The sequence below is a fragment of the Trametes versicolor genome (genome assembly GCF_000271585.1).
Source record: "Trametes versicolor FP-101664 SS1 unplaced genomic scaffold TRAVEscaffold_4, whole genome shotgun sequence".
NCBI classification, from domain to species: domain Eukaryota; kingdom Fungi; phylum Basidiomycota; class Agaricomycetes; order Polyporales; family Polyporaceae; genus Trametes; species Trametes versicolor.
In genome coordinates this window covers 712,300-732,349 of record NW_007360324.1, presented here as the reverse complement: position 1 = coordinate 732,349, position 20,050 = coordinate 712,300, and the positions used below count along the sequence as shown (strand labels likewise).

At 58.5% G+C, this 20,050-nt stretch overlaps 8 protein-coding genes across 8 annotated transcripts; 4 read left to right on the top strand and 4 right to left on the bottom strand.

Moving 5' to 3' along the window:
* Nucleotides 1-59: 59 nt before the first annotated feature.
* On the bottom strand, nucleotides 60-2,894 carry TRAVEDRAFT_18976 (uncharacterized protein; the record flags this gene model as incomplete). Its single annotated transcript, XM_008037798.1, has 16 exons — nucleotides 60-622; nucleotides 678-689; nucleotides 743-826; nucleotides 881-1,038; nucleotides 1,104-1,195; nucleotides 1,258-1,362; nucleotides 1,427-1,472; nucleotides 1,525-1,623; nucleotides 1,686-1,787; nucleotides 1,850-1,891; nucleotides 1,950-1,956; nucleotides 2,010-2,254; nucleotides 2,308-2,328; nucleotides 2,382-2,426; nucleotides 2,488-2,660; nucleotides 2,718-2,894. 16 exons carry the CDS (start codon nucleotides 2,892-2,894, stop codon nucleotides 60-62), a joined length of 1,971 nt encoding a protein of 656 aa, XP_008035989.1.
* A 277-nt stretch (nucleotides 2,895-3,171) lies between these two features.
* On the top strand, nucleotides 3,172-5,055 carry TRAVEDRAFT_57554 (uncharacterized protein). The gene is made up of 2 exons (XM_008038262.1): nucleotides 3,172-4,659; nucleotides 4,719-5,055. The coding sequence occupies exons 1-2, from the start codon at nucleotides 3,206-3,208 to the stop codon at nucleotides 4,888-4,890; spliced, it is 1,626 nt and encodes a 541-aa protein (XP_008036453.1). The 5' UTR covers nucleotides 3,172-3,205; the 3' UTR covers nucleotides 4,891-5,055.
* Nucleotides 5,056-5,323: 268 nt separating this feature from the next.
* Nucleotides 5,324-6,300, top strand: TRAVEDRAFT_145456 (CoaE-domain-containing protein). Its single transcript, XM_008038458.1, has 3 exons — nucleotides 5,324-5,348; nucleotides 5,415-5,808; nucleotides 5,884-6,300. Exons 1-3 carry the CDS (start codon nucleotides 5,342-5,344, stop codon nucleotides 6,206-6,208), a joined length of 726 nt encoding a protein of 241 aa, XP_008036649.1. The 5' UTR covers nucleotides 5,324-5,341; the 3' UTR covers nucleotides 6,209-6,300.
* Nucleotides 6,301-6,320: 20 nt separating this feature from the next.
* Nucleotides 6,321-8,096, bottom strand: TRAVEDRAFT_57553 (uncharacterized protein; the record flags this gene model as incomplete). The annotated part of the gene is made up of 5 exons (XM_008038261.1): nucleotides 6,321-7,316; nucleotides 7,519-7,657; nucleotides 7,840-7,867; nucleotides 7,928-8,022; nucleotides 8,077-8,096. The coding sequence occupies 5 exons, from the start codon at nucleotides 8,094-8,096 to the stop codon at nucleotides 6,504-6,506; spliced, it is 1,095 nt and encodes a 364-aa protein (XP_008036452.1). The 3' UTR covers nucleotides 6,321-6,503.
* A 218-nt stretch (nucleotides 8,097-8,314) lies between these two features.
* Nucleotides 8,315-10,148, top strand: TRAVEDRAFT_35939 (CDP-diacylglycerol--glycerol-3-phosphate 3-phosphatidyltransferase; the record flags this gene model as incomplete). Its single annotated transcript, XM_008037992.1, has 6 exons — nucleotides 8,315-8,497; nucleotides 8,560-8,631; nucleotides 8,687-8,961; nucleotides 9,027-9,582; nucleotides 9,638-9,821; nucleotides 9,883-10,148. The coding sequence occupies 6 exons, from the start codon at nucleotides 8,315-8,317 to the stop codon at nucleotides 10,146-10,148; spliced, it is 1,536 nt and encodes a 511-aa protein (XP_008036183.1).
* Nucleotides 10,149-10,499: 351 nt separating this feature from the next.
* On the bottom strand, nucleotides 10,500-11,735 carry TRAVEDRAFT_145450 (D-tyrosyl-tRNA deacylase; the record flags this gene model as incomplete). The annotated part of the gene is made up of 7 exons (XM_008038457.1): nucleotides 10,500-10,828; nucleotides 10,935-10,978; nucleotides 11,079-11,157; nucleotides 11,254-11,401; nucleotides 11,481-11,520; nucleotides 11,580-11,642; nucleotides 11,693-11,735. 7 exons carry the CDS (start codon nucleotides 11,733-11,735, stop codon nucleotides 10,658-10,660), a joined length of 588 nt encoding a protein of 195 aa, XP_008036648.1. The 3' UTR covers nucleotides 10,500-10,657.
* A 242-nt stretch (nucleotides 11,736-11,977) lies between these two features.
* Nucleotides 11,978-12,733, top strand: TRAVEDRAFT_120446 (uncharacterized protein; the record flags this gene model as incomplete). The annotated part of the gene is made up of 6 exons (XM_008038456.1): nucleotides 11,978-12,049; nucleotides 12,111-12,182; nucleotides 12,243-12,313; nucleotides 12,365-12,444; nucleotides 12,500-12,629; nucleotides 12,691-12,733. The coding sequence occupies 6 exons, from the start codon at nucleotides 11,978-11,980 to the stop codon at nucleotides 12,731-12,733; spliced, it is 468 nt and encodes a 155-aa protein (XP_008036647.1).
* Nucleotides 12,734-14,096: 1,363 nt separating this feature from the next.
* On the bottom strand, nucleotides 14,097-17,170 carry TRAVEDRAFT_145446 (WD40 repeat-like protein). Its single transcript, XM_008038455.1, has 4 exons — nucleotides 17,080-17,170; nucleotides 15,500-17,024; nucleotides 15,261-15,438; nucleotides 14,097-15,199 (listed from the first exon to the last, which is right to left on the bottom strand). The coding sequence occupies exons 1-4, from the start codon at nucleotides 17,133-17,135 to the stop codon at nucleotides 14,286-14,288; spliced, it is 2,673 nt and encodes an 890-aa protein (XP_008036646.1). The 5' UTR covers nucleotides 17,136-17,170; the 3' UTR covers nucleotides 14,097-14,285.
* Nucleotides 17,171-20,050: the final 2,880 nt, after the last annotated feature.

Here is a 20,050-nt window from a genome sequence, read left to right as displayed (position 1 = left end):
CGTAACGTACGTCTAGTCTGTCCGAGGTGCCAACTGCTCTACGGCCTGCGCTCGGCACTCTATGCCGGGAGGCCCAAGATCTCCTTCTTGAGCGCGATCTCGTCCTTCAGCATCGCGATCCTGCTGTCCAGGCGGGACGACAGGTCGACCTGCTGCGTCGCAAGCGAGAGCGCCTTGTCTAGCTTCTCCAGTGCATCCTTGAGCACGCGCGTCCACTCCTTCTCTCCCGTCGCCCCGAGCCCGGCGGCCTGGTTCGTGCCTGCGCGCGCCTCCATCTCCTTCAAATCGAGCACGGCATGCTCAAACCAGGCAACGCCGCCCACCCACGTGCTCACGACCACTGCTGAGTGCCGTGCTTCGGCGTCCTCGAGGAACGCTCGTGAGCCGGCGAAGTCACCCGCGGTGCGGTGGACGATGCCGAGAAGAAGGGAGCGGATCGCGAGCTCGTCGGGGGTGTCTGCGACGTTCTTGGTCCCGTCAGTAGGCTCTGCGGCAGTTGGAACGGGGACGTGCTCCTTGAGAAGCGCGGTCTCGATGGTGGGCGGTGGGTTCATGCAGGTGGCCCAATCCTTCAGATGGGCAATGGCGGTGTCCTTCGTAATACGAGCGTGCGTGTTCCAGACTAAGTACGTTACTTTAGCTCAAGCACCGTGCTCAAAAGGATATCGAAAACTCACAGATACCAAGTTCTATCACGGACCAATCATTAGCACACGTGCGGTTTAGTGCACAATTCACGTACCTTCTGCCGGGCTGATCTTCACAGCATGAGCGTAATTAGCCTCAGACCCAGTCAGGGCGAGCTGCTTCTCCTTGTAAAAGGCAACTAAGGAGAGCACCCGTTAGCCCAAACGAAGAGAAACGTGCGCGGCGAACGCACGCTTCTTCTTGATGAAGACTTCGGTGGGCAGGTCTTTTCCGCCGATCTTCCTCTTCTCGATGGCCTCTGGAATGCGATCCATCAGCTCCTGGGCCTTCTCATAGTTCTTCAACGAGATGTAGCAGCCTGCAGCAATAAAGTAGTAGGTTGCATGACTCCTGAGAGAACGAAAAGGGTGCAGTTCAGCAGCAGATTAGCGGGGACATCAAGGGTCAAAACGAACCAGCTGTTTATCTCTGTCACTTTTATGAAAGCGTCCGCGGCATCTTGATAGCGCCTCTGAGACAGGAGGGTCCATGCGAGTTCGAAGATAAGCTACGGCAAATCAACGGTCAACACTCGCACGGATTGGCTCAGTCAGGGTGCGCGGTGCTCACCAGACCATCGGCTTGAGCAAATGTATGCGGCCGACCTGGCGCGAGGCCGTCCTGTAGGACCTTGATAGCGCCATCCGGATCATAGGACATGCGAAGGATCTTTGCCTGCAAAAAGACAAGCACGTCAGGAATGACGCTCCCTTGAGCTCTAAATGAAACGGCCACTAACTCGGTTTAGAATCCACAGTGAACCCGTGGGATACCGAGTTTCCAGCCTGTGGGGAGATGTGAGTAGATCGAGCCATGGACCAATGGGAGGGGACTGACTTGTCGACAATGGCATGGTACTGCTTTATTATATGGGCCTCATTGGCTTGATAGCCGGAAAGTAGAAGCACCACGCCGTGGTAAGTCATTAATGACAAGCTACAAGATGTGAGAGTTATATTCTGGATCGGTTTGAAGGGTAGTGGAAATGCGCAGCATACCCTGCGAAGACGGAGTGCACATCGGTCTTGGCGGCGGACACGGCCAAAGCTTGCAGTGCTAGTTTCCTATCGTGGTTGAACCCAAAGAATCCGACAACACCTCTGAGGAGCCAATGGTGAGTGCCGATACTCAGCGAGCATTCCCACTGGAGCGCATCCCGTACCTGATCTTTGCGGGGAGCAGGGAGAACACGAGGTTGAAGAGACTGGTCGGATCTCAGGATCAGGAGAAGATTCACCCTGAGGAGGACGATTTAAACCTACCCATATCCTGGAGCGAACAGTAAGAACGTGCAAGGTACCAGAATCAAACTACCAGCTTACCGAAAGCGGCTCCGGAGAGAATGAGCTCGTCCACTGAACCTTCCTCCGCGATTATCGGTACATGTGGGGTACTTGGAACAGTGAGCGTCGCGCCTGTAAAGCGGCTGAAGAACCCGGATCTGGCGGGTTTGGGGGAGCTTGAGCCGGAGGTTTCCGATCGAATGCTCGCAGCACGAGAACTAGCGGTCGACGCGGCCGGGGTTGCGTAGTTCTCGAGGCCGTTAGGGTACACGGTCTTATACAACCTGGAAGGCAGAGTTAAACTCTACTGGTCACGCCGAGGAGGGAACGTGCGTACTTGGAGAATTTGGTATGTGCGCTGCCAAAATGGCGTTAACACCGGATTAACGGTATGGGACGAATGGTGCGCACGTATTCATAGCATACAGACATTGCAAATAGCCCATGTAGGATTCGCTAGAAGGCGCAGAGAGATGAGATGAGCGGTGTCGATCGAAATCTCAGCGGCACGACTTACCTCAGGGCGTGGGTGAGGCCAAGAAGGATTACGGCGTCCGAATGAAGGAGCTCCCATTCGGTGCCTGGGGGAAACTGGGATGCTTTGTCGGAAGACTTGGCGAGTTTGAGTTGCTTCTTCGCGCCCGCCTCCGCGAGGGCGAGGAGACGAGAACCCTCGGCCATCAAACCAGTCTACGGGGATCGCGGCGTGTAAGGATGGGATGAGGTGTGAGAGATAGGCGTGCATACCTCCATACCCAGCGCAGCCTCTAGGAAGGCGCATACACCGAGACCGAGAGAGTGAAAGGGAGAGTCGCCGCTGGCGAACGTCTCGCGTGCCTTCTCGAGTTCATTGGCGAATATCCAGTCGAAGCCTACGGTGGCGGCGCGGAGCTGCGCGCCTGTGTCCTGGGGAGCGGCAGCCATATCGTGGTGATGGTTGAGAGGCAAGAGGGATATTTGTCAGGGAGTCCGAACAGGAGGGGGAAGAGGGCCGAGCGTCCTCGGAGCAGAGCCCCGGGACCGCCATGGAGGAGGGCGCCTCGGGGTCGATTGGCGCGTCGGGCCGTCGGTGACGACGCTTCCAACCCCCTCGGCACTTCCCGAGCCTCTCGCGCGCGTGCGGATTGGGAGTGAGAACCATCCGGGGCTGCCTCTCTCTGCTCGTGCTCTGCTCTCCTGCTGCTCCGTCCGGGCCCTCCCTCTCGTCCGCACCCTCCTCCTTCTCTGCCGCAGCGATGGCCTCGTCAGCAGTGAAGGCGCGCATTAGCGCATTCGAGTCTATGCAGTCCTCCAGCGCAACCATTGTGCCAAAGTCGCCGCCAAACCTCCTCGAGAGTCCCATCTCTCCCACCGCGACGTCCATCTCTCCCATGGTCCCCTCACCTTCAGCAACAGCCTTCAAACCAACGGCGCCGTCGCCGTCACCTTCCCCGCCAAACCTGGGCAGGAAAACCTCGCTCATCGATCTGAAGGAATGGGTCGTGCCAGACGGGCCTTTGCCCTACGTGCCCAGACAGAGGCCACCGATCACTCGAAAACCTCCTCCTCCTCTGGTGACAAAACCTGTGACAAGACATGTCTCGGATTCTATGGTTACCAGAGTCCCTACACCCCTCATTCACCTCGAGTCGCCCCCCAAAACCCGTGCTGCGCCGCCACTACCGCCCCGCAAACCGTCCTACTCGTCGCTCAGATCCGTCTCAGCCTCGAACTCGTCTTCTTCGTCCTTACCTCGAAGCCCTAGCCAGCCAACTCCTCCTCTTCCTATACCTTCCAGGTCAGACTCGCTGACGGTCGACCACACTTACCCCCCGCTGTCTAAATTGGGAATCGGGTCTTCTTCTCGCCATGCGCCCGCCTCCTCGATTTCCTCATTTCACTCCGTATCTCTCTCCTCCGATGGAGGCACTGACCCGGCCACCCCGGGCTCTCTATCAAACCACGTTGCAACGTACCCCATGGACCATGACGATCACGAGCTTGAACATGACAGCATCCACGAGCCAGACCCCGTGAGCCTCGACGAATCGTTTGAGAACCTATCTGTGACGTCCGCAGTGAGCCCGTCTGCCTCATCCGTCTCTCACGACTGGGAAGTGTACGCCACGAAACGTGCGCCCGAACCTCCCAAGCTACCGCAGCGTCCTTCCAAACCCCCATCCCTCCCCACCTCGCCCCGCCACTCACCGCTTCTCGCACCAAAACGAGACGGCCCTCCTCCGCCACCTCCACCCCGCTCACGCCCCCCTTCCTCCCGAAATTCCCTCGCGTCTACCTCCGCCGCGTCCACCTCCGATCGCTCCTCTATTTTAAGCATCGCGACGTCCCGCACGAGCATAAGTACGCGCAGCACGACGACGCCGAAACCGAAAGCTGCACAGCTCGCACGACCGACGCCTGTCCCACCTGCTGCGCGCAAGCGTTACGAGACCGTGTTTAACGGGAACGTAATCGCGGCGCGACAGGCGGAGCGCACCAAGTCGCCGCCACGGAAGGCACGCCAAGCCGCAGGGTGGCGGGGGCTATCCGTCGACCTGATTACGAACCCCGAAGAGATTGCCAGCGCGCCCCCGTCGCGTTCGGCCTCGGTTGACGAGGAGGTTGGCGCGGATGAGCGACTCGAGGGCACGGTCGTGCGCGCAATATGGAAGTTGTCGCGTCTGAAGAGGGAGACGCTGCGCGTCATATGGTCAGTCCTCGCCTCCTGTTTACTCGGAACGTTAGCTAAACGCCCCTTTGTTCGTGTAGGATCGAGTGCGACCCGTCGGGCACGGGCTCGCTCGACAGAGATGCGTTCGTGAAGGGCATGTGGCGGATCGACGAGGAGCTGCGTAAGGCGCAGATGCACCAGCACCTGTCGCCGCGGATGTACCTTCGCCAGCCGAAGCCGACACACCCTCCGCGGCCGATCCTTCGATGACATCTCTTTCATTTGATGACCTGGCTGAATACAACGGACTTCGCAGGACTGTATCACTATCACTTTCGTTCAGGTTACGTTTGTTACGCTCGAATCGCTGCTGCTCGATGAATCACATAGAAGTTAATGATATACCCTTACGTTGCGCGCTGTTGCCTTCAATCTTTACTCGACGGCTGCTGTGTGCTTTAATGTGAAAGTGTGACTTTCAACGAAAGAAAAGATCTTCAAGCATGCGGACGCTGTACCCGCGATCATGCACGCGGGGGTCGCGCGCCTCGCGAGCTGAAGTACACCGTCATGCCCAAGCGCAGGCCTCTCGCTCTTACCAGCACCTCCAGCCAAGCCATCCCCTAAGCCCACGCTCACACCACCTCCTTATCTCTGCACACAAGCACCTCACCACTCAACACTCAACGCCCACCACACACCACCAAACGTTGACACCAAAATGCTAGGTACGCTCACCGCAGTTCGCCACAGCACACAACAGCACGCTAACCACGCCCACCCCCCGCACGCAGTCGTCGGCCTCACGGGCGGGATCGCCACCGGCAAGTCCACCGTCTCCGCGCTCCTGCGCGCGCACAACGTGCCCATCGTCGACGCCGACGTCCTCGCGCGCAAGGTCGTCGAGCCGGGCACGCCCGCGCTCGCGGCCATCGTGCGCGCGTTCGGCGCGGGGGTGCTCCGCGCGGACGGCACGCTCAACCGCGCGGCGCTCGGCGCGCGCGTCTTCGCGGACGACAAGCAGCGCGCGACGCTGGACGCGATCGTGCACCCGGCCGTGCGCAGGGAGATGTTCTGGGCGGTGCTGCGCTGCTGGTGGCATGGCGAGCGCGTGTGCGTGCTCGACGTGCCGCTGCTCATCGAGGGGGGGCTGTGGAAGTGGGTCGCGAAGGTCGTCGTGGTGTACTGGTGAGTGCTGCTCCTCGACGGTGCGGCGGGTCTGCTGCTGCGAAGGGCGCTGACGCGGCCTCTTGTGCGTGCTAGTTCGGCGGAGCTGCAGCTGCAACGGCTCATGAAGCGCGACAATTCGTCTCGGGAGGACGCGTCGTCCCGCCTGAATGCGCAGCTGCCCATTGCGGAGAAGGTGCAGTACGCGGACGTCGTGCTCGACAACTCCGGCTCGCTCCAGGACCTCGAACGGCAAGTGGACCAGCTTGTGCAACGGCTCGTGAAGGAAGCTGGCTGGACGTGGCGAATCAGCTGGCTTTGCCCGCCGCTGGGCGTGGCGTCGGCGGTATGCACGATTGGCTGGAGGGCGCTGCGCCGTTCGCAGAAAGTGAGCTCGCGCAAGAAGTCCGGTCAGCGGTAGCACATCTTGTTTCGTTTCCATTTACTTTCACCTCCTGCTTGTATGTTCGGTTACACGGACTGTACTGTACTATGCTATTCATCTCGTCCCCCTCCTTCCAAGATGTTGTGTGAGCAGACTGAGCGTGCATTCGCGCTTTTTGACAAAGTACAGATAGCTGAGAGCGACATCGACTCGGATTCCGGGCAACACGACGAAATTAGAGTATACTGAAACACAGATGCGTACGAGGCCAGTCCAAAGACTAAAAATCACAAACTCAAACCCTCAACGTCGGCCAGACCAACGAGGAACACTAGCGAGCACCAACGGCTGCGCCACGCCGTCCACGACCGCCACCACGCCTGCCGTAGCCTCCCCAACCGCCAACGTACGCCCCGGGACCCATGAGGCCAAGGCCACCCGCTTCGCCGAACGTAGCAAAGTTGCGCTCCCGCTCCTCCTCCCGACGGTTGCGTCCGCCTCCACGACGTCCACCACGACCACGACCGTCGATGACGGGGCCAGGGCCGTTGCTCCCCGACGATAGTGAATCGAAGAAGGACTTCTCCGGGTTGTATGCCACTGGACGATCGTCCTTCGCAGCATCCTCACCCTCCTCCGTCTCGCCCTCAGCAGCCTCACCGTCGTTCTTAGGGGTCCCGCGAGGGGACGGTGCAAGGGCAGCTTTGTCAAAGCGGGCATTCGAGCCCTCAAAGTCGAAGTCTGTGGCTGGGACACGAAGATCCGCCTTGTGGTCTTGGCCTTGACCACGGCCACCACGACGACCTCCACGGTGGTGTTGCCCATTGCCTGTGCCCGAATTCGACACCCGCAGGTCGCCAAGTGCGCGCTCAACGGTTTCAAGCGAGGCCGTTGCCGAGTTTACCGACTGGTTCCGGACAGCACGCGGCGGAGCCGCGGCAGACCCATTGGCTTGCGCTTGAACAGCAGCAGGTGACGGGCCCGCTGAACCTGAGGGCTGGCTGCCCTGCTGGAGATTCTGGTATGGCTGTTGTTGTCGTGGGGGAACCTGAGCCTGCTGCTGCTGGACGCCTGCGGCAACTTGCTGCGGGTATGACGGAGAGCCATACGGGGGGAAGGCAGGAGTAGCCTGAGGCGCTGATGCCTAGTCGTGTGAAATGTCAGCGTTCGTTCATGACACGTAGGCAGAAGGGGAGCATATAGTCAGAAGGAAGGCAACGGGTTATCCACACGAGGTTATGCGCTCTCGGACAAGGAGAGCCGTAGCTCTTACATCCGTTAATGGTTTCATCATACAAGTCAAAGTGCAGAACGACTGCAAGACTTGAACAAGGAGAGCCACTCACACCAAGAACAGCTGGATCGTCTGTGACATTTCTGCGCTGGGTTACAGTCTCGTCAACAGCAAGGTCCTTCACTTCAGACGCGCGGAAGATGATGTAGGTGTATGGTTCTTGCACAGGGGGGATGTACTGGTCTTGTGGCCTGTAAACAGACCGGGTCAGTATGAAGTGTCGACATGCATAACGAGTAGAGCTGAAAGTCAGAAGGAAGGCAACGGAAACATCCACACGAGGTTATGCGCTCTCGGACAAGCAGAGCCGTAGCTCATTTACATCCGGTATGGTTTCATCATTCGAACCAGTCACGTAGGAAACCAAGCTCACCTCCGCGACTCAGTGCCCATAGAGTATACTGTGCGATGAAGAGGATTCAGGACGAATTCCTGACGAGGCAAAAAGCAGTGGCTCTTACCATTGGAAAGTTGGATGGTCGACGCGACAGGGTCGATGCCCGCTAGGACACCTCTGTATCGTACATCTGAGTGGGAAATGAGGGAGATGGGCTTTCTGGAGACGTGTCGTCAGCATATGTGTGTACGACGAGGAGAGAGCAGAACGTACCCGATGAAGCTTGCGGCCATGGTGATGATGAAAGAAAGGTGAGCTGCAAATCTGAAGCGCGTCTGCTGCAGCGTGTAACCATTCCTCTCCCGGCATCTGCCGTTCCCACGGTCCTCCCCGCCAACGCTCATCCAAAGCGTCCAGTGACGTACCGTGCTCGCTGTTTGAGACGGTGACCGACGGTTCGAGCGCGATGTTCAGCTCGGCGCGCAGTGCGCTTCTGCATTCTCGCTGGCGGATGTACTCCGCTGTGCTACCGATCGCTGCCGCCCAAAAACCGCGCAATATCTCGACCGCCTCCTTCGATCCATCCATCCGGCAGTTCCTCGTGAAGCTCGCGGAACACCAGCCGTGCTTTTCCATGAGTTCTGCCAACGTCGCTATAATGCACGAACCGCGATTATTCTACCAGACGTTGCTAGTGCGTTTGCATTTTTTCAAGTCGTGTCTGCGTCGAACCGCGTATGCTGACCTCTTTGACAGAGTATGATACGAAAGGCGCGACACAGACTATTCATATCATCCCTCTACATAGGCTCGGAAGACGTCGAGCTCGTACGTCTATGTGTTCACCCTCCTGTAACAAGGGCTTACCTATATCAAAATGTAGATAGATGCTATACATGCATCTCTCCGTGATAATCCTGCCCTCCATGTCTACCTACACCTCGACCTTAATCGCTCTACTCGCCCGGGGCCCGATTCTACCACGCACGTTCTCTTGCCGCTACTGCGCGAACACCCAGATAGAGTGCACGTGTCGCTGTTCCGCAGCCCTAAACTCAAGGGCCTTATGGCACGCATTGTACCTCCCCGATTCAACGAGGGCTGGGGTACTTGGCACCCTAAAGTCTACGGTGCTGATGACTCCTTAGTAATATCTGGGTAAGGGAGTACGTCTTAACCGCAGCACCCACTTGAACGTTATTGACGTGTTCTGATTATTCTAGAGCGAACATGAACACCTCGTATTTCACCAACCGTCAGGACCGATACCTGCAGTTCACCGATCAGAGTCGCTTAGCTGATTATTGCTTCGACTTCTTGCAAGCCGCGTCGACATTCTCATACGGTCTCCTGCCGTCACCTCATTCTCCAGAAGACTATATTCTGCACTGGCCAGACGCCATGACACACCCACACCGAATAGAGGCAAAAGCGCAGCAGGTCCTCGCTACGTTCCAAAGATCTCAACATCTCGCTTCTCCCGCGCCTCTCACCGTCCCTGCGGACAAAGGGCCGCTTCACACCGTCGAGAGCGAGCACGACGTATTGGTATTCCCCGTCATCCAAGCAGGGCAATTCAACATTCGCGAGGAAGAACGGTGTTTGGGCCTTCTGTTCCGCGAGCTATCCGCACAGCAGCCGCCCCAGTTACCATGGCCCTCGAAATACGATGGTCCCGTGGTCGACCTCACGAGTGGCTACTTCGCGCTGTACAAGCCATACCAGCAAGCGGTCATCCACTCCCGGCTCGCATGTAGAATTCTCGCAGCCAGCCCGAAGGTAAGCGCCTTACGGCCTCCCGCTTCCTATCGTTATGCTAAGCTTTCGCACACAGGCGAATGGATTCTATGCCTCGAAAGGCGTCTCAGGACGCATTCCAGAGGCTTACACGCTCTTTGAACGGCGGTTCATGAGCGCCGTGCGCGCCGCCGGCAAAGAGTGGCCCCAGGGTTCGGAGGCCCTCTCCGCAGTGCTGCTGAGCGAGTGGGAACGCCAAGGTTGGACGTACCATGCCAAAGGTATCCGATCCTCCCTCACAGGCATCTCATCTCCGGGTTCGCTGACCGCGATTTGAATCAGGCGTGTGGGTTCGTCCAACTCCGTCTTCGACGCCCGCGTTGACTCTGTTCGGTTCGACGAATCTCAATTCCCGGTCCGCGAACCTCGATACCGAGCTGTCATTCGTGTTGGCAACAACGTCACCGGTGCTCCGGCAACGCCTCGGTGAGGAGGTTGACGGACTGCGCGCACACGCGCGCACATGGCGCGGTGAAGACAACTCCGAGGAGAGACGAGTACGTCTGGGAACGCGGCTTTTGGTCGGCGCTGTAGGAGGCATGTTGTAGGCAGTGGCTGAATCCAGCGGAGTGCATGTTTGCATTCTACAAGGTGACCGCGCGCGGAGATGAATACAAGAACTGCCATGTCTGACGTCGTATGCTGCGACAACGTCTCCAGACTGGTGGGCGACCCCGGGTGGGCAATGGCATTGCTTCCTCGATGCCACGGCAGATTCGTCCCACTGCGCCCGCGAAGCTACCGGTTACGCGGTGCTTCGCTTTCCGATAGATGGGTGTGCTGCACTGTCCAGTTCCTCAACCCGGGGGATATCATGTTTACCACACCCTGCCTTCTAGCCTGTGTACATCGCGTGCTGTGCCTAGTCATGCAACTGAAGACGTGTATTTCGGTGGAGCAACAATTACCATCGGACTTTACGAAAGTAGCTAGCAGATACTTGGCAGGTTCAATGGAATTACGTGAGGGTCAACGTTATGTCGAAACGCAGGTACGAGGTACAGGTGACTGCTATCTCGTACGCGGAGTCCAAAGGTATACGTTCGTCTTCCCGTTTCTACTCCTCGGAAGGCGTTCTAGAGGTCGTCGAAGCGGGATTCACGGCGGCCGTCCCTGACCGGCCATTGACAGCTTGTTTGACCGATGCAGATGCTTTCTTGGGAACCGCAGCCACTGGCTGGTCCACGTATTCAAACTTCTTCGAGTCCAGAGTGAACGTTACGGGGCCCTAAGGGAAAACCGCAATTTGTCAGACTGGCCTGGACGCACGCCGAGTCTTCCGACAGAACGCAGGGTGACAAAGGCAATTATAATGCAGGCGCAGCGTTACGCACCTCGTTTGTAAGACGCACGTCCATCATCGCGCCAAACTGTCCGTCTGTTCACAGGAAGGAACGGCATGAGCGGGACAGAAATAACCTCGCGAGCCGCGTGTCACGCAATATTGCGTCCGGTGCGACTGAGTGACCCCGGCGCACCTTTGATTTTCTCGGGCCCATACAATTCACCCATCCGTTTGAGGAAAGAGCCGTACAAATCCCGGGAGGGGCCTGAGGCCTGTGAGAGGCGCGCGGCGAGTTGGCGAGAGGGGGAGAGCGATGCCGTTAGCGGACGTTCGCGGGTTCGTGTGGCAAGTTTAGCACTAGTGCGTACCATGGCCCGGTGGAAGTCCGGCTTTCCCTTGGGGGTGCTGGCCAATAGTGTGAATTGCGAGACACAGAGGACCTCGCCATCAATATCCTTGACATTTTTCTTCCACATCGCGCCAGATGATTCGTCAGAGAAGACCTTGAGCGAGAGACTGAGCCCGCCAGTGAATTATAATCCGTCAGCGTGGAGACTATGGGGGTTCAAATGTCGCTTAGCGGACTAAAACACACATCTGTTTGGTTAGCGACTCGAGATCGGTCGCAGTATCGTCTATTCTGTGACAGTTCAGCAGGTTTGTTCCGCCGCTGAATTCAGGTCAAAATGATGACCTCTACCGATGCCTACAAGGACCATTAGGCCCCGGCCGATGGTTGAAATGACCTCACTGTCGACTTTGGACGAGAGTGAGACTCTGCAAAACTGAATTATACCTTACACACACCTGTGACTGAGGCCGAGCTGACTCGTTGGACGATCGCACGCATGATGACGAGCTGCCAGGGTGCCGAGCGCAGTAGAACGTGTCCTCGCTATGCTATATGTCGCAGGCGCGGCGGTGGCCGATGTGGAGGAAGGCAAGTGCGGGAGCCGCGGTGGCGCGCCTGGGAAGAACGTCCCGCCGCCCTGGCAGGTCGGTCCCTCCTCTCCTTCTCTCCCTCACCATCCGACCCAGTGACCACGCATCTACTACCACCGCAATACTTCTTGTCTCGAACAACTCGCAACTATGGAATCAGTGGTACTGGAAACAAGCATGGGCGACATCCAGCTCGAACTGTACTGGGATCATGCTCCTCGAGTAGGTTCGGCTATGCCCTTGGTCGCGTCCAGACCTCCTGATTAACTTGCGTATGCAATAGACATGCAAAAACTTTGCTGAGCTCGCGAAGCGGGGGTATTATAATGGAGTGGTCTTCCACCGTATTATTGCCGTACGAACCAATGTTCATCACGTTCTCCTCTCGGTCTCTCACCACCCTCCACCATTTTAGGACTTCATGATCCAAACGGGTGATCCAACAGGCACGGGTCGCGGTGGAACGAGTATCTATGGGCAGAAGTTGTACGTCTCCCGCTCCCTGCAACACTCGTACCTCTCCTAAACCAAACCTAGCGAGGATGAGATACACCCCGAGCTACGTTTCACTGGCGCAGGAATCCTAGCCATGGCGAATTCTGGACCGAACACCAATGGTGAGATCCACATGATACGGGTGCGATTGCCACCATGCCGACATCCCTTGTTCAGGCTCGCAGTTCTTCATCACCCTTGGGCCAACGCCATACTTGGACAATAAACACACCATATTCGGTCGGGTTAGCGCGGGCATGCGCGTCGTGCAGAGGCTCGGCGCCGTAGGCACTGATGCTCAGGATCGGTATGTCGAAACATGGCTAGTTCTTGCGCATGACACTGAAGAGGTTTCTTCCGCTGCCAAGACCTCGGGAAGACGTGAAGATATATAAGGGGCGCACCCTCTAAGCTCGGCGATTTACGTTACCCCTCTGCGATGCACTCACTACGAGAGGTGAATCTTTAGACCCTAACACCGAAGTCCTTCTGACTAACTGCTCCATCAGAATCGACGTGCCCATCGCTGTACTACTAATACGCACTGAGAAAACGCCACATGTTCTGTTCTTGATTGTACATCCACCATCTCCTCCAAGAACCACGAGCAGCAGCCGCAGTCAATCTTCCGTAGCAAATCAGCGAATGGGGCGGGGAACGCGTGAACACTAGCTTCACCGGGGGGCACAGTTCTCGTAACGAGCCCTGCACATGCAGAGTGCGACGGTATCTTCGAATCCAAGGAAGGCGTTGAGACGTCGTGCCTGTTTACCTGCCATATCTGCTTCGCAGGAACTCGGAGTCGGCGGCGGTTGCCGCGATCTGCGCCGTACCATGGTACATGCCCCGCGCATGCCATATACGCTCCGTCCCGCCCGGCGGGGTCCCGGCGCAACGGTCCTGTCGTGGAAGCCCCGGCCCCTGCACGAGTGCACACACGCACGGTGCACGCGCCTTTCTTTCTCACGGCAATGCAAACTGGACAGGACGCTTCGTGATGCAGCTGCTCCCTCGTCCGATTGGCCGGTGCGCCCTCTTCGACGCTATCGGCGACGACCTGCACCCAGCATTACGGCACGGTCGGACGCCCCGAGGAGCTCTAATACGTCGCTGGGGGGCGCCGATCCTTGGCGTCCGGAATCGGGCACGAGGCTCCTCGCACCTCCTGACGGTCTTCTGCGTGCTGAACGCCCATTCCACCGTCCGTTCTGACAATCGCAGTGCGACTATCGTGGGCGGCATGGCGTCATGCGACCCGTTGAGGTCATTCCTAAAGCCGCAGCCACAAGGGCAGGCCCAAACCCTCCCCGCCTCGGAAGCGGTGCGGAGACGGGGACCGCGCGGGCGTGCTGCAGCGCACCCGAAATGTACGTCCTCTCGGGGCTTGTACGAAGCGAAGGAACTTCAAGGAAGGCCGCGGTTGGACCTTCTGAACGTTTGTGGGGAATTTGAGCCGCTATTTTCTCTGTTGGCACCCGACGTGCCCGACGCCGCGGGACCGGGTCGGTCCCGCACGTTGGGCGCGGAGCGCAACGGTAACTGCCATGCCCTATGGCGCGGACATTATCGCGATGCGCACGTTCTCGAGAAAGGGAGAACGACCGAGATTTGCCCTTGTGCTGGGTCGCATTCAAAGCAACTCGGTCCGTCGGAGATGCTGTTCATGGACGAGGCCGTCTCGGAGCGAACGGCGCACCTGCAACACAATTGATTACGCTCGACACGAGTAGGTTATGTACACGACACTCCACGGACATAATCATGATGAGATGAGGCTTCTACAAGACATGAGTCCGCTGTACCGAAATCCCGAACAGATACTTATGCAGTCGACGAACCAGAAGACATGAGGATGAGCGCGCGAGGAGAGCTGAGGAAAGGGAGTGATGACGACGTAACGGTGTATAAGTACAGATATCCCAGGGGTAATACAGTGTCTGCGACGGCGATAGCAAAGCCTAGTCTACGGCTGCCACCGCCTGCGGTGGCCTGCGTTCCGCGTGCGCGGCCGTGTGGGGGTCTCCTCCAGCGTCGGCAGCATGCGCAGCTGCGGCTCCGAGGGGCCTGCGGACGACGGTGCCTCGCGCTGCGATCTTGTCCGGGCGGATGAGCGGCTACGGTAATGACTCGCGGACGTCTCCCGGCTAGTGGACCCCTTCGTGCTGTCATCGGCGTCGGTGGACAGGGAGAGTCCTCGCCAGGCGGCGGGTCGCCCCTCGTGATCGTCATCATCGGTCGTCCCTAGTTCCTGGTCCTGGTCGGCGTCTGCGAACTCAGCGTCCGAGAGCACTCCGTCGAGATCCTGATCCATCGCGTCCACCTCCGCCTGTGTTCGGTCAAGATCCTCCTCTTCCTCCTCGTCATAATCTGATTCCTCGTCGTACAGGCCGCCAGGGGGCTCTCCCTCCCAGTCCTCGTCCTCGTCGTTGCCGAAGTCCCATACATCTAGAACGGTAGAGTCCATACGATTGCTTGCTGCGACACACCATCGGCCCTCGAAGACGACCTGCCAAACGCCGACGATACCAGTGAGGAGGTCCCGCACTTGCGTGCCGTCCCGGATGTCCCACATCTTAAGCGTCCCGTCGGAGCCACTCAAGACCTTGAACTCGTCGTGCTGGAAGCATGTGATCGCACCGCTGTGCGCGGCTAGCGTGTGCCGAAGCTCGCCGCTGTCGGGATCCCAGACTCGGAGTGTTGAATCCGCAGCGGCAGAGACGAGGTAGGACGGCGAAAGGCCGAGTAGGCCGACAAGGGAGGTGTGCCCGGCCAAGATGTGCTGACACTGCCCGGTACTGAGGTTCCAAACACGGACGGTGCCATCCATAGAACCCGAGCAAGCGAGATTACGGTTGATGTCAAGGACAACACTGTACACTGTTAGTTCAGGGACGTCAGTACACGGTTGCAGTCGACTGCGCGTTGTCGTAATCCGCACCTTTCTGCGTGTGTCCAACCAAAACCCACTTGCAGTCTCCAGTGATGATGTCCCAGATCCGAACGGTGCAGTCATAGCTCCCTGATACGAGTGTGCGTCCTCGGGCGGCAAGCGCGCGAACCGCGTGGTCGTGGCCTTCGAGGTGAAGCTTATGATACGGGTTATCGTCGACGTCCTCCTGCGGATTGTTACGTTAGCTACGTGATATGACTATCGCATGCCACCTAACGACTGCGCACCTCTGAAGGGTCAACCTCGGTATCATCCGCGCCATAACACCTGTACTCTTCATCTCCGGGTCGTGGCAACGTCCACACACGCAACGAGTGGTCTCGGCTGCCGGTGACAATGAGCGGTCGTTTTGGCCATTTCTCTCTGACCATTATGCCATGCTCGTTCTCGTAGTCTATCATCTCCGGTTTCACGATCGCTAGACACCGGACAGTGCTGGTGTGCCCGCCGAATACATGCGTGCAGCGTCCCGTCTCGAGGTCCCATATCCGGACCGTCCGGTCCGTGGAGCCGCTGACAAGAGTGTTCTTGGTTGCCGCGAGCGCCCACACGCCGCCGTCGTGGCCATCCAAAGAGCGAATGAGCGTACCGGTCACAGGGGAGTAGACGTGGATCGAGTGGTCGTCCGAAGCAGATATGATGCGACCATGTGAGAAGATGAGGCAGGTCACAACTGACCGTCCGTGTGCAGGGAACGTCAGTCGCTTCGGTTCCTGGTTGGTGACCCATCGCGAGCGTGTGAGGTGTCGCGATTTGAACAGGATCTTATACGGATGAGGGAGTGGAAGTGAATTGGATGCGGGAATACCTTGTCGCCTCCGCCGCGCCATGATTGCGTCTGAGAATGCTGTTTCGGAGTCGTGCCCAAACCAAATCCTAGTACCCTTCAGAAGGTCTCGCCAAAGGACAGGATCAGAATCGATGATTGCCCGCCACGATTTGGAGACCCGGGATGCACGAGCGAGGTCGGGGAAGGGCAGGAAGCTCAGGATCAAGGACACAAGCTCAGGTGGTAGGAGGGTGAGGAAGTCTCTTGCGAGTGTGGGAGTAAGAACGGAGTGGAGAGTGCGCAGTACAGACAGCGGAGAGTGACGCAGGAACGTAAGTAGCACGTGAGATTGAAGTGATGGCGGTAGACTTGAGAAGTGCGAAAGCAGCGACGGGAGAGCGAGTAGTGTCGTGAGAGATAGGTCGGGTTGTACAGGTGCTTGTGCTTGGGGCTGGGGTGAGGAATGGCCGCTGGGGGGTGCCGAAGGCCAGATGCTCTCGGGTGGTGGGGATCCGTGTGGGGAAGGGAGGGGGGAAGGCGGCGCGGCGTTATTTATCGTGTTGATGGGCGGTGGATGACTCTTCGCCTTCTTTCGCGGTGGTGTATTCGTGACCAGACCCGGGATGGCCTCGATACCCTCCATCATGTTCTCGTTACTGTACGACCTCTTGCGGCCGTAGCGTTCGATGGCCTCCGCAAGACCAACCTCTTTCCTCGGCTCGCTCTCGTCGCGTTTGATCATCTTCCAACCCTGACCCTCCACCACCGATTCCTCCTCCTGCATCTCTTGTTCACCGAGTTCGCCGTCGTGGAAAGTGGCACGCGAACCTCCAGGGAAGACCAAGGGAAACTCTCGCAATGATCTTGGTAGAGTCGCATTGAGCAACGGGTATAGCTTCGGGTCCTTGGGCGAAGACGGTGGAGGTATTGGAGGGAGCTGGATGGGCGCGTATGTAGTAGTCGTCGTCGTCGTCGTGACCACTCTGAAAGCGACATCGTCAGACACCAACAAACTGCTGATTGAAATAGCCTACTTACGTCGTAGTGTTCACAGACGGTGCGAGGTAGAGCGAAGGACGAGGGTTGGAGGTCATGATGGTGGTCGAAGAGAGTGCGCCCCCCGCGCAGCTCGAGTGTCGGGCAGTTGGACGTGAAGCGATGAGACGGGCGTCTAGCGGCGCGTCTCTCCAGTGCCACAGCGGAGTCCGAATCTACCGCAAGGGGCCAATCATCCTTTTCCGTCTCCGCGTCCTCCCTCCGCTCCTTTGTGGCGGGCGACCTCAGCCCGCTCAAAGCTTCGCGGGTGTCTTCAGGGCGGCTGCAGAAGGTACGTCTAGGCACCTTGGAGGATTATTCAGGGTCTGAATATAATTAAAGCAATTCCTCACTGACCGGTAACAAGCCCCATTGGCACATATGTGCGCCTGGTGTTGCGATCAGCGGCGGGACGCATCTACGCTGCAGAGTCCACGACGCCTCCGCGTGATGGGTCCTGTGCTCGCTGCGATGGTCAGACGTCGGGAAGGTACATGTCACCAGTGGGCCTGGCGCGGTAATATCTGACTCTGGGAACACACCGGTCTCCACAAGGTCATGGAGCCGGCTTTGGCATAGAACACCCGAACCGCGCCCAAACCCACGTCTTTCATTTTCTTCAGTCAAAATCCTCACAAGGTACCAGATTAACCCTGTGTGATAGAGAACAATCGCTTCGCTCATTATGGGTGCAATTTGTAGGCCAAGCTCGCGGGATGCCCAGCGCCATAGCGCTCTGCGGCCCTCCGTCTCCTTCCGCAACGAAACTCTACGGTGACTGGGCCCGGACGCAATTATGCTGAGAGCTCGCATCTCCAGGGTGACAGCCGCGACGCGACGTATCGTGTATGCGTACATGTCCGCCCTCCCATCCGCTTCATTGGCTTCTTGCCAATGCTCAGCGCTGCTTCTAGCGGCTCGCTTCCACCACACGGCGACACGAATGCCTTAGTTCTCGCCCCGTAGAACGCCCAGTCTCGCTCAGTACTGCACTCAAAAGTTTTCTGGATGCGAGGTCTCGTGCAGGCCTACGGGCTCATCTGTCTTCCCGACTTGGCCAGATCTGCCCGAGGGACTACTGATATCGACGTCGGCACGGGCACCTAAGCTTGAGCAAACCTTCCTGCGCGAAGACACGGCCCTCGTGAGCACAATCTTGACTGCCTTCCTTTTATGGGGATCGCTCACCCAGCTCTCCACCCCCTCTCCCAGGCGCACATTTGCAGCCCGTGACAGTCGATCCGGTGGACACCACAACTCGCATTGCCCGCGTGCAATTGGCGGGGAGACAATGATAACGGCCCGTCCCACTCCGTCGTGGAGGGGATGTGCCTGTTTGGACGAACCGCGCTACAAGGTTACAGTCCCGCACCCACCTCCTGGAGGACGGTAGAGGGTCTTTGCCATGGCCATGGCTGGCGGTCGACGAGCTCCTTTCGTGCGCCACCTGCCATGCGGACACCGACGTCTTCCAGTCCTTGCGCAGTACACGGATTCGAACCATTCAATGCCCTCCCCCTCGGTACCTGGCCCTAGACTTCACATAAGCTCCCGGCTGCAAACCCGCGTCAGTTGTCTACGGCCTCGAGCCCGTGCACCTGCTGCAGCTGACTCACCGTGCCGACGGGGAGCCCTCCCCAGTCTGACAGAGCACGTTCTCGACAGCGTGCTCAGATTCACGCAGATCGACCTCGAGAGCGCTGCGGCGGGTACTATACTTGGTGCGAACCCCCATGCTTGTCAACCTGGGTAATACGAATGCCGTCATGTTCTATTCGGGCCGTTGATATTGGCACGGACGTCTCCCGCTTCTGCTGCTGCGTGCGGGAGCTCGCCCTCAGCGTCCCGCGTCGTAGTAATCCTTCTGCCAAGGCTACGCACTGCGCTTAAGGCTGCCCGTTGCCCGAAGTGCCTGGCCTCCATATATTCTGCGGGCTCTCTCGCACCCCGCCAGCAGTATCAATAGCCGTCCGGTGCAATAAACTCGAGGCGTCCGACGCCGTGTGCGAAGCCAAGCGCGTGTTTTACGATTTGCGTCTCCCCACAACGGAAAGCACACCACTGTATATTCAGGGCAAGGCCCAGAAGTGGCGCTCAGCACGTATAACCCGAATAAACCTTTCGCGAGCGTGCTCATGACGCTAGGCCAAGGCGAAGTTCTCTATTGCGCGTGATTGGTAAAGCTCGAGCATCGACAACTTGAGCCCGGTCGGAGAACCTGCTGCAGACCTCCACTTGTGACGAGTGACATGAGGAGGAAAAATGCATTCCCAACTCAGCGAGAAGACTCACCAAACAAGCTAAGAGCCTCAGCGGCGCGCAAGCAAGCGGGGATGGCGTAATCCCATTGGCGGGATAGGCTGCTTGGGCCCTAGTGCAGCCAACGCGAGCACGCAGGATAGCATGCCCGGGCTCGCCGCGTGTGTTTCGCAGGGTGAACGCATGGCGTGCTCGATGACATCGCCGAAACGGGTGCTGGGTCGGGAACGCTCTCCACACCTACTGCGACCCTGGGAGCGCGGGCGCCCCAGGGACGGAGCGAGCATCCACGTAGAACACGCCGGCGGCGGCGCGCTGCTTCCTTCGGTGCGGCGTTGCGGTAGCCCGCCCATACAGCGCGGTGCCGTTACTCGGGGCTCCTCTAGTCTCCTCTAGTGGCACTGAGTGGCCATGCGGGCATGGGACGCGCGGGGTGGGACTGAATGCAGGTGGTGTCGATATCGTGTCGCCGCCGGCCTGACGATGCACCATCTGGACGCGCCTTCTATGTCCGAGGGGGACCGAGAAGGTCGCTATTCGGAATTGACGCCGCCCGGGAGGAGCTTCACGAACGTCTCTATGGGACGAGGTCGGTTCAGTGTCTGCAGATCCGTATTGGAGAGTCGCGCCATCTCGGGTGCGCTTGGCGATAGTGGCCAGGGCCGTCGATCGTCTGGAAGGAAACGAGCGTGCAGCGAGCGGTACCGCAGGTGCG

Bases quoted from the DNA above. Each gene is read 5' to 3' on its own strand.
- TRAVEDRAFT_145446 (XM_008038455.1), bottom strand. From the start codon at position 17,135: ATGACCTCCAACCCTCGTCCTTCGCTCTACCTCGCACCGTCTGTGAAC. The intron at 17,025-17,079 runs GTAAGTAGGCTA...TGTCGCTTTCAG, and splicing joins CCGTCTGTGAACACTACGAC to AGTGGTCACGACGACGACGA. The intron at 15,200-15,260 runs GTGCGGATTACG...CTGAACTAACAG, and splicing joins GGTTGGACACACGCAGAAAG to TGTACAGTGTTGTCCTTGAC.
- TRAVEDRAFT_145456 (XM_008038458.1), top strand. The intron at 5,809-5,883 runs GTGAGTGCTGCT...TGTGCGTGCTAG, and splicing joins AAGGTCGTCGTGGTGTACTG to TTCGGCGGAGCTGCAGCTGC.
- TRAVEDRAFT_57554 (XM_008038262.1), top strand. From the start codon at position 3,206: ATGGCCTCGTCAGCAGTGAAGGCGCGCATTAGCGCATTCGAGTCTATG. The intron at 4,660-4,718 runs GTCAGTCCTCGC...TTGTTCGTGTAG, and splicing joins GAGACGCTGCGCGTCATATG to GATCGAGTGCGACCCGTCGG.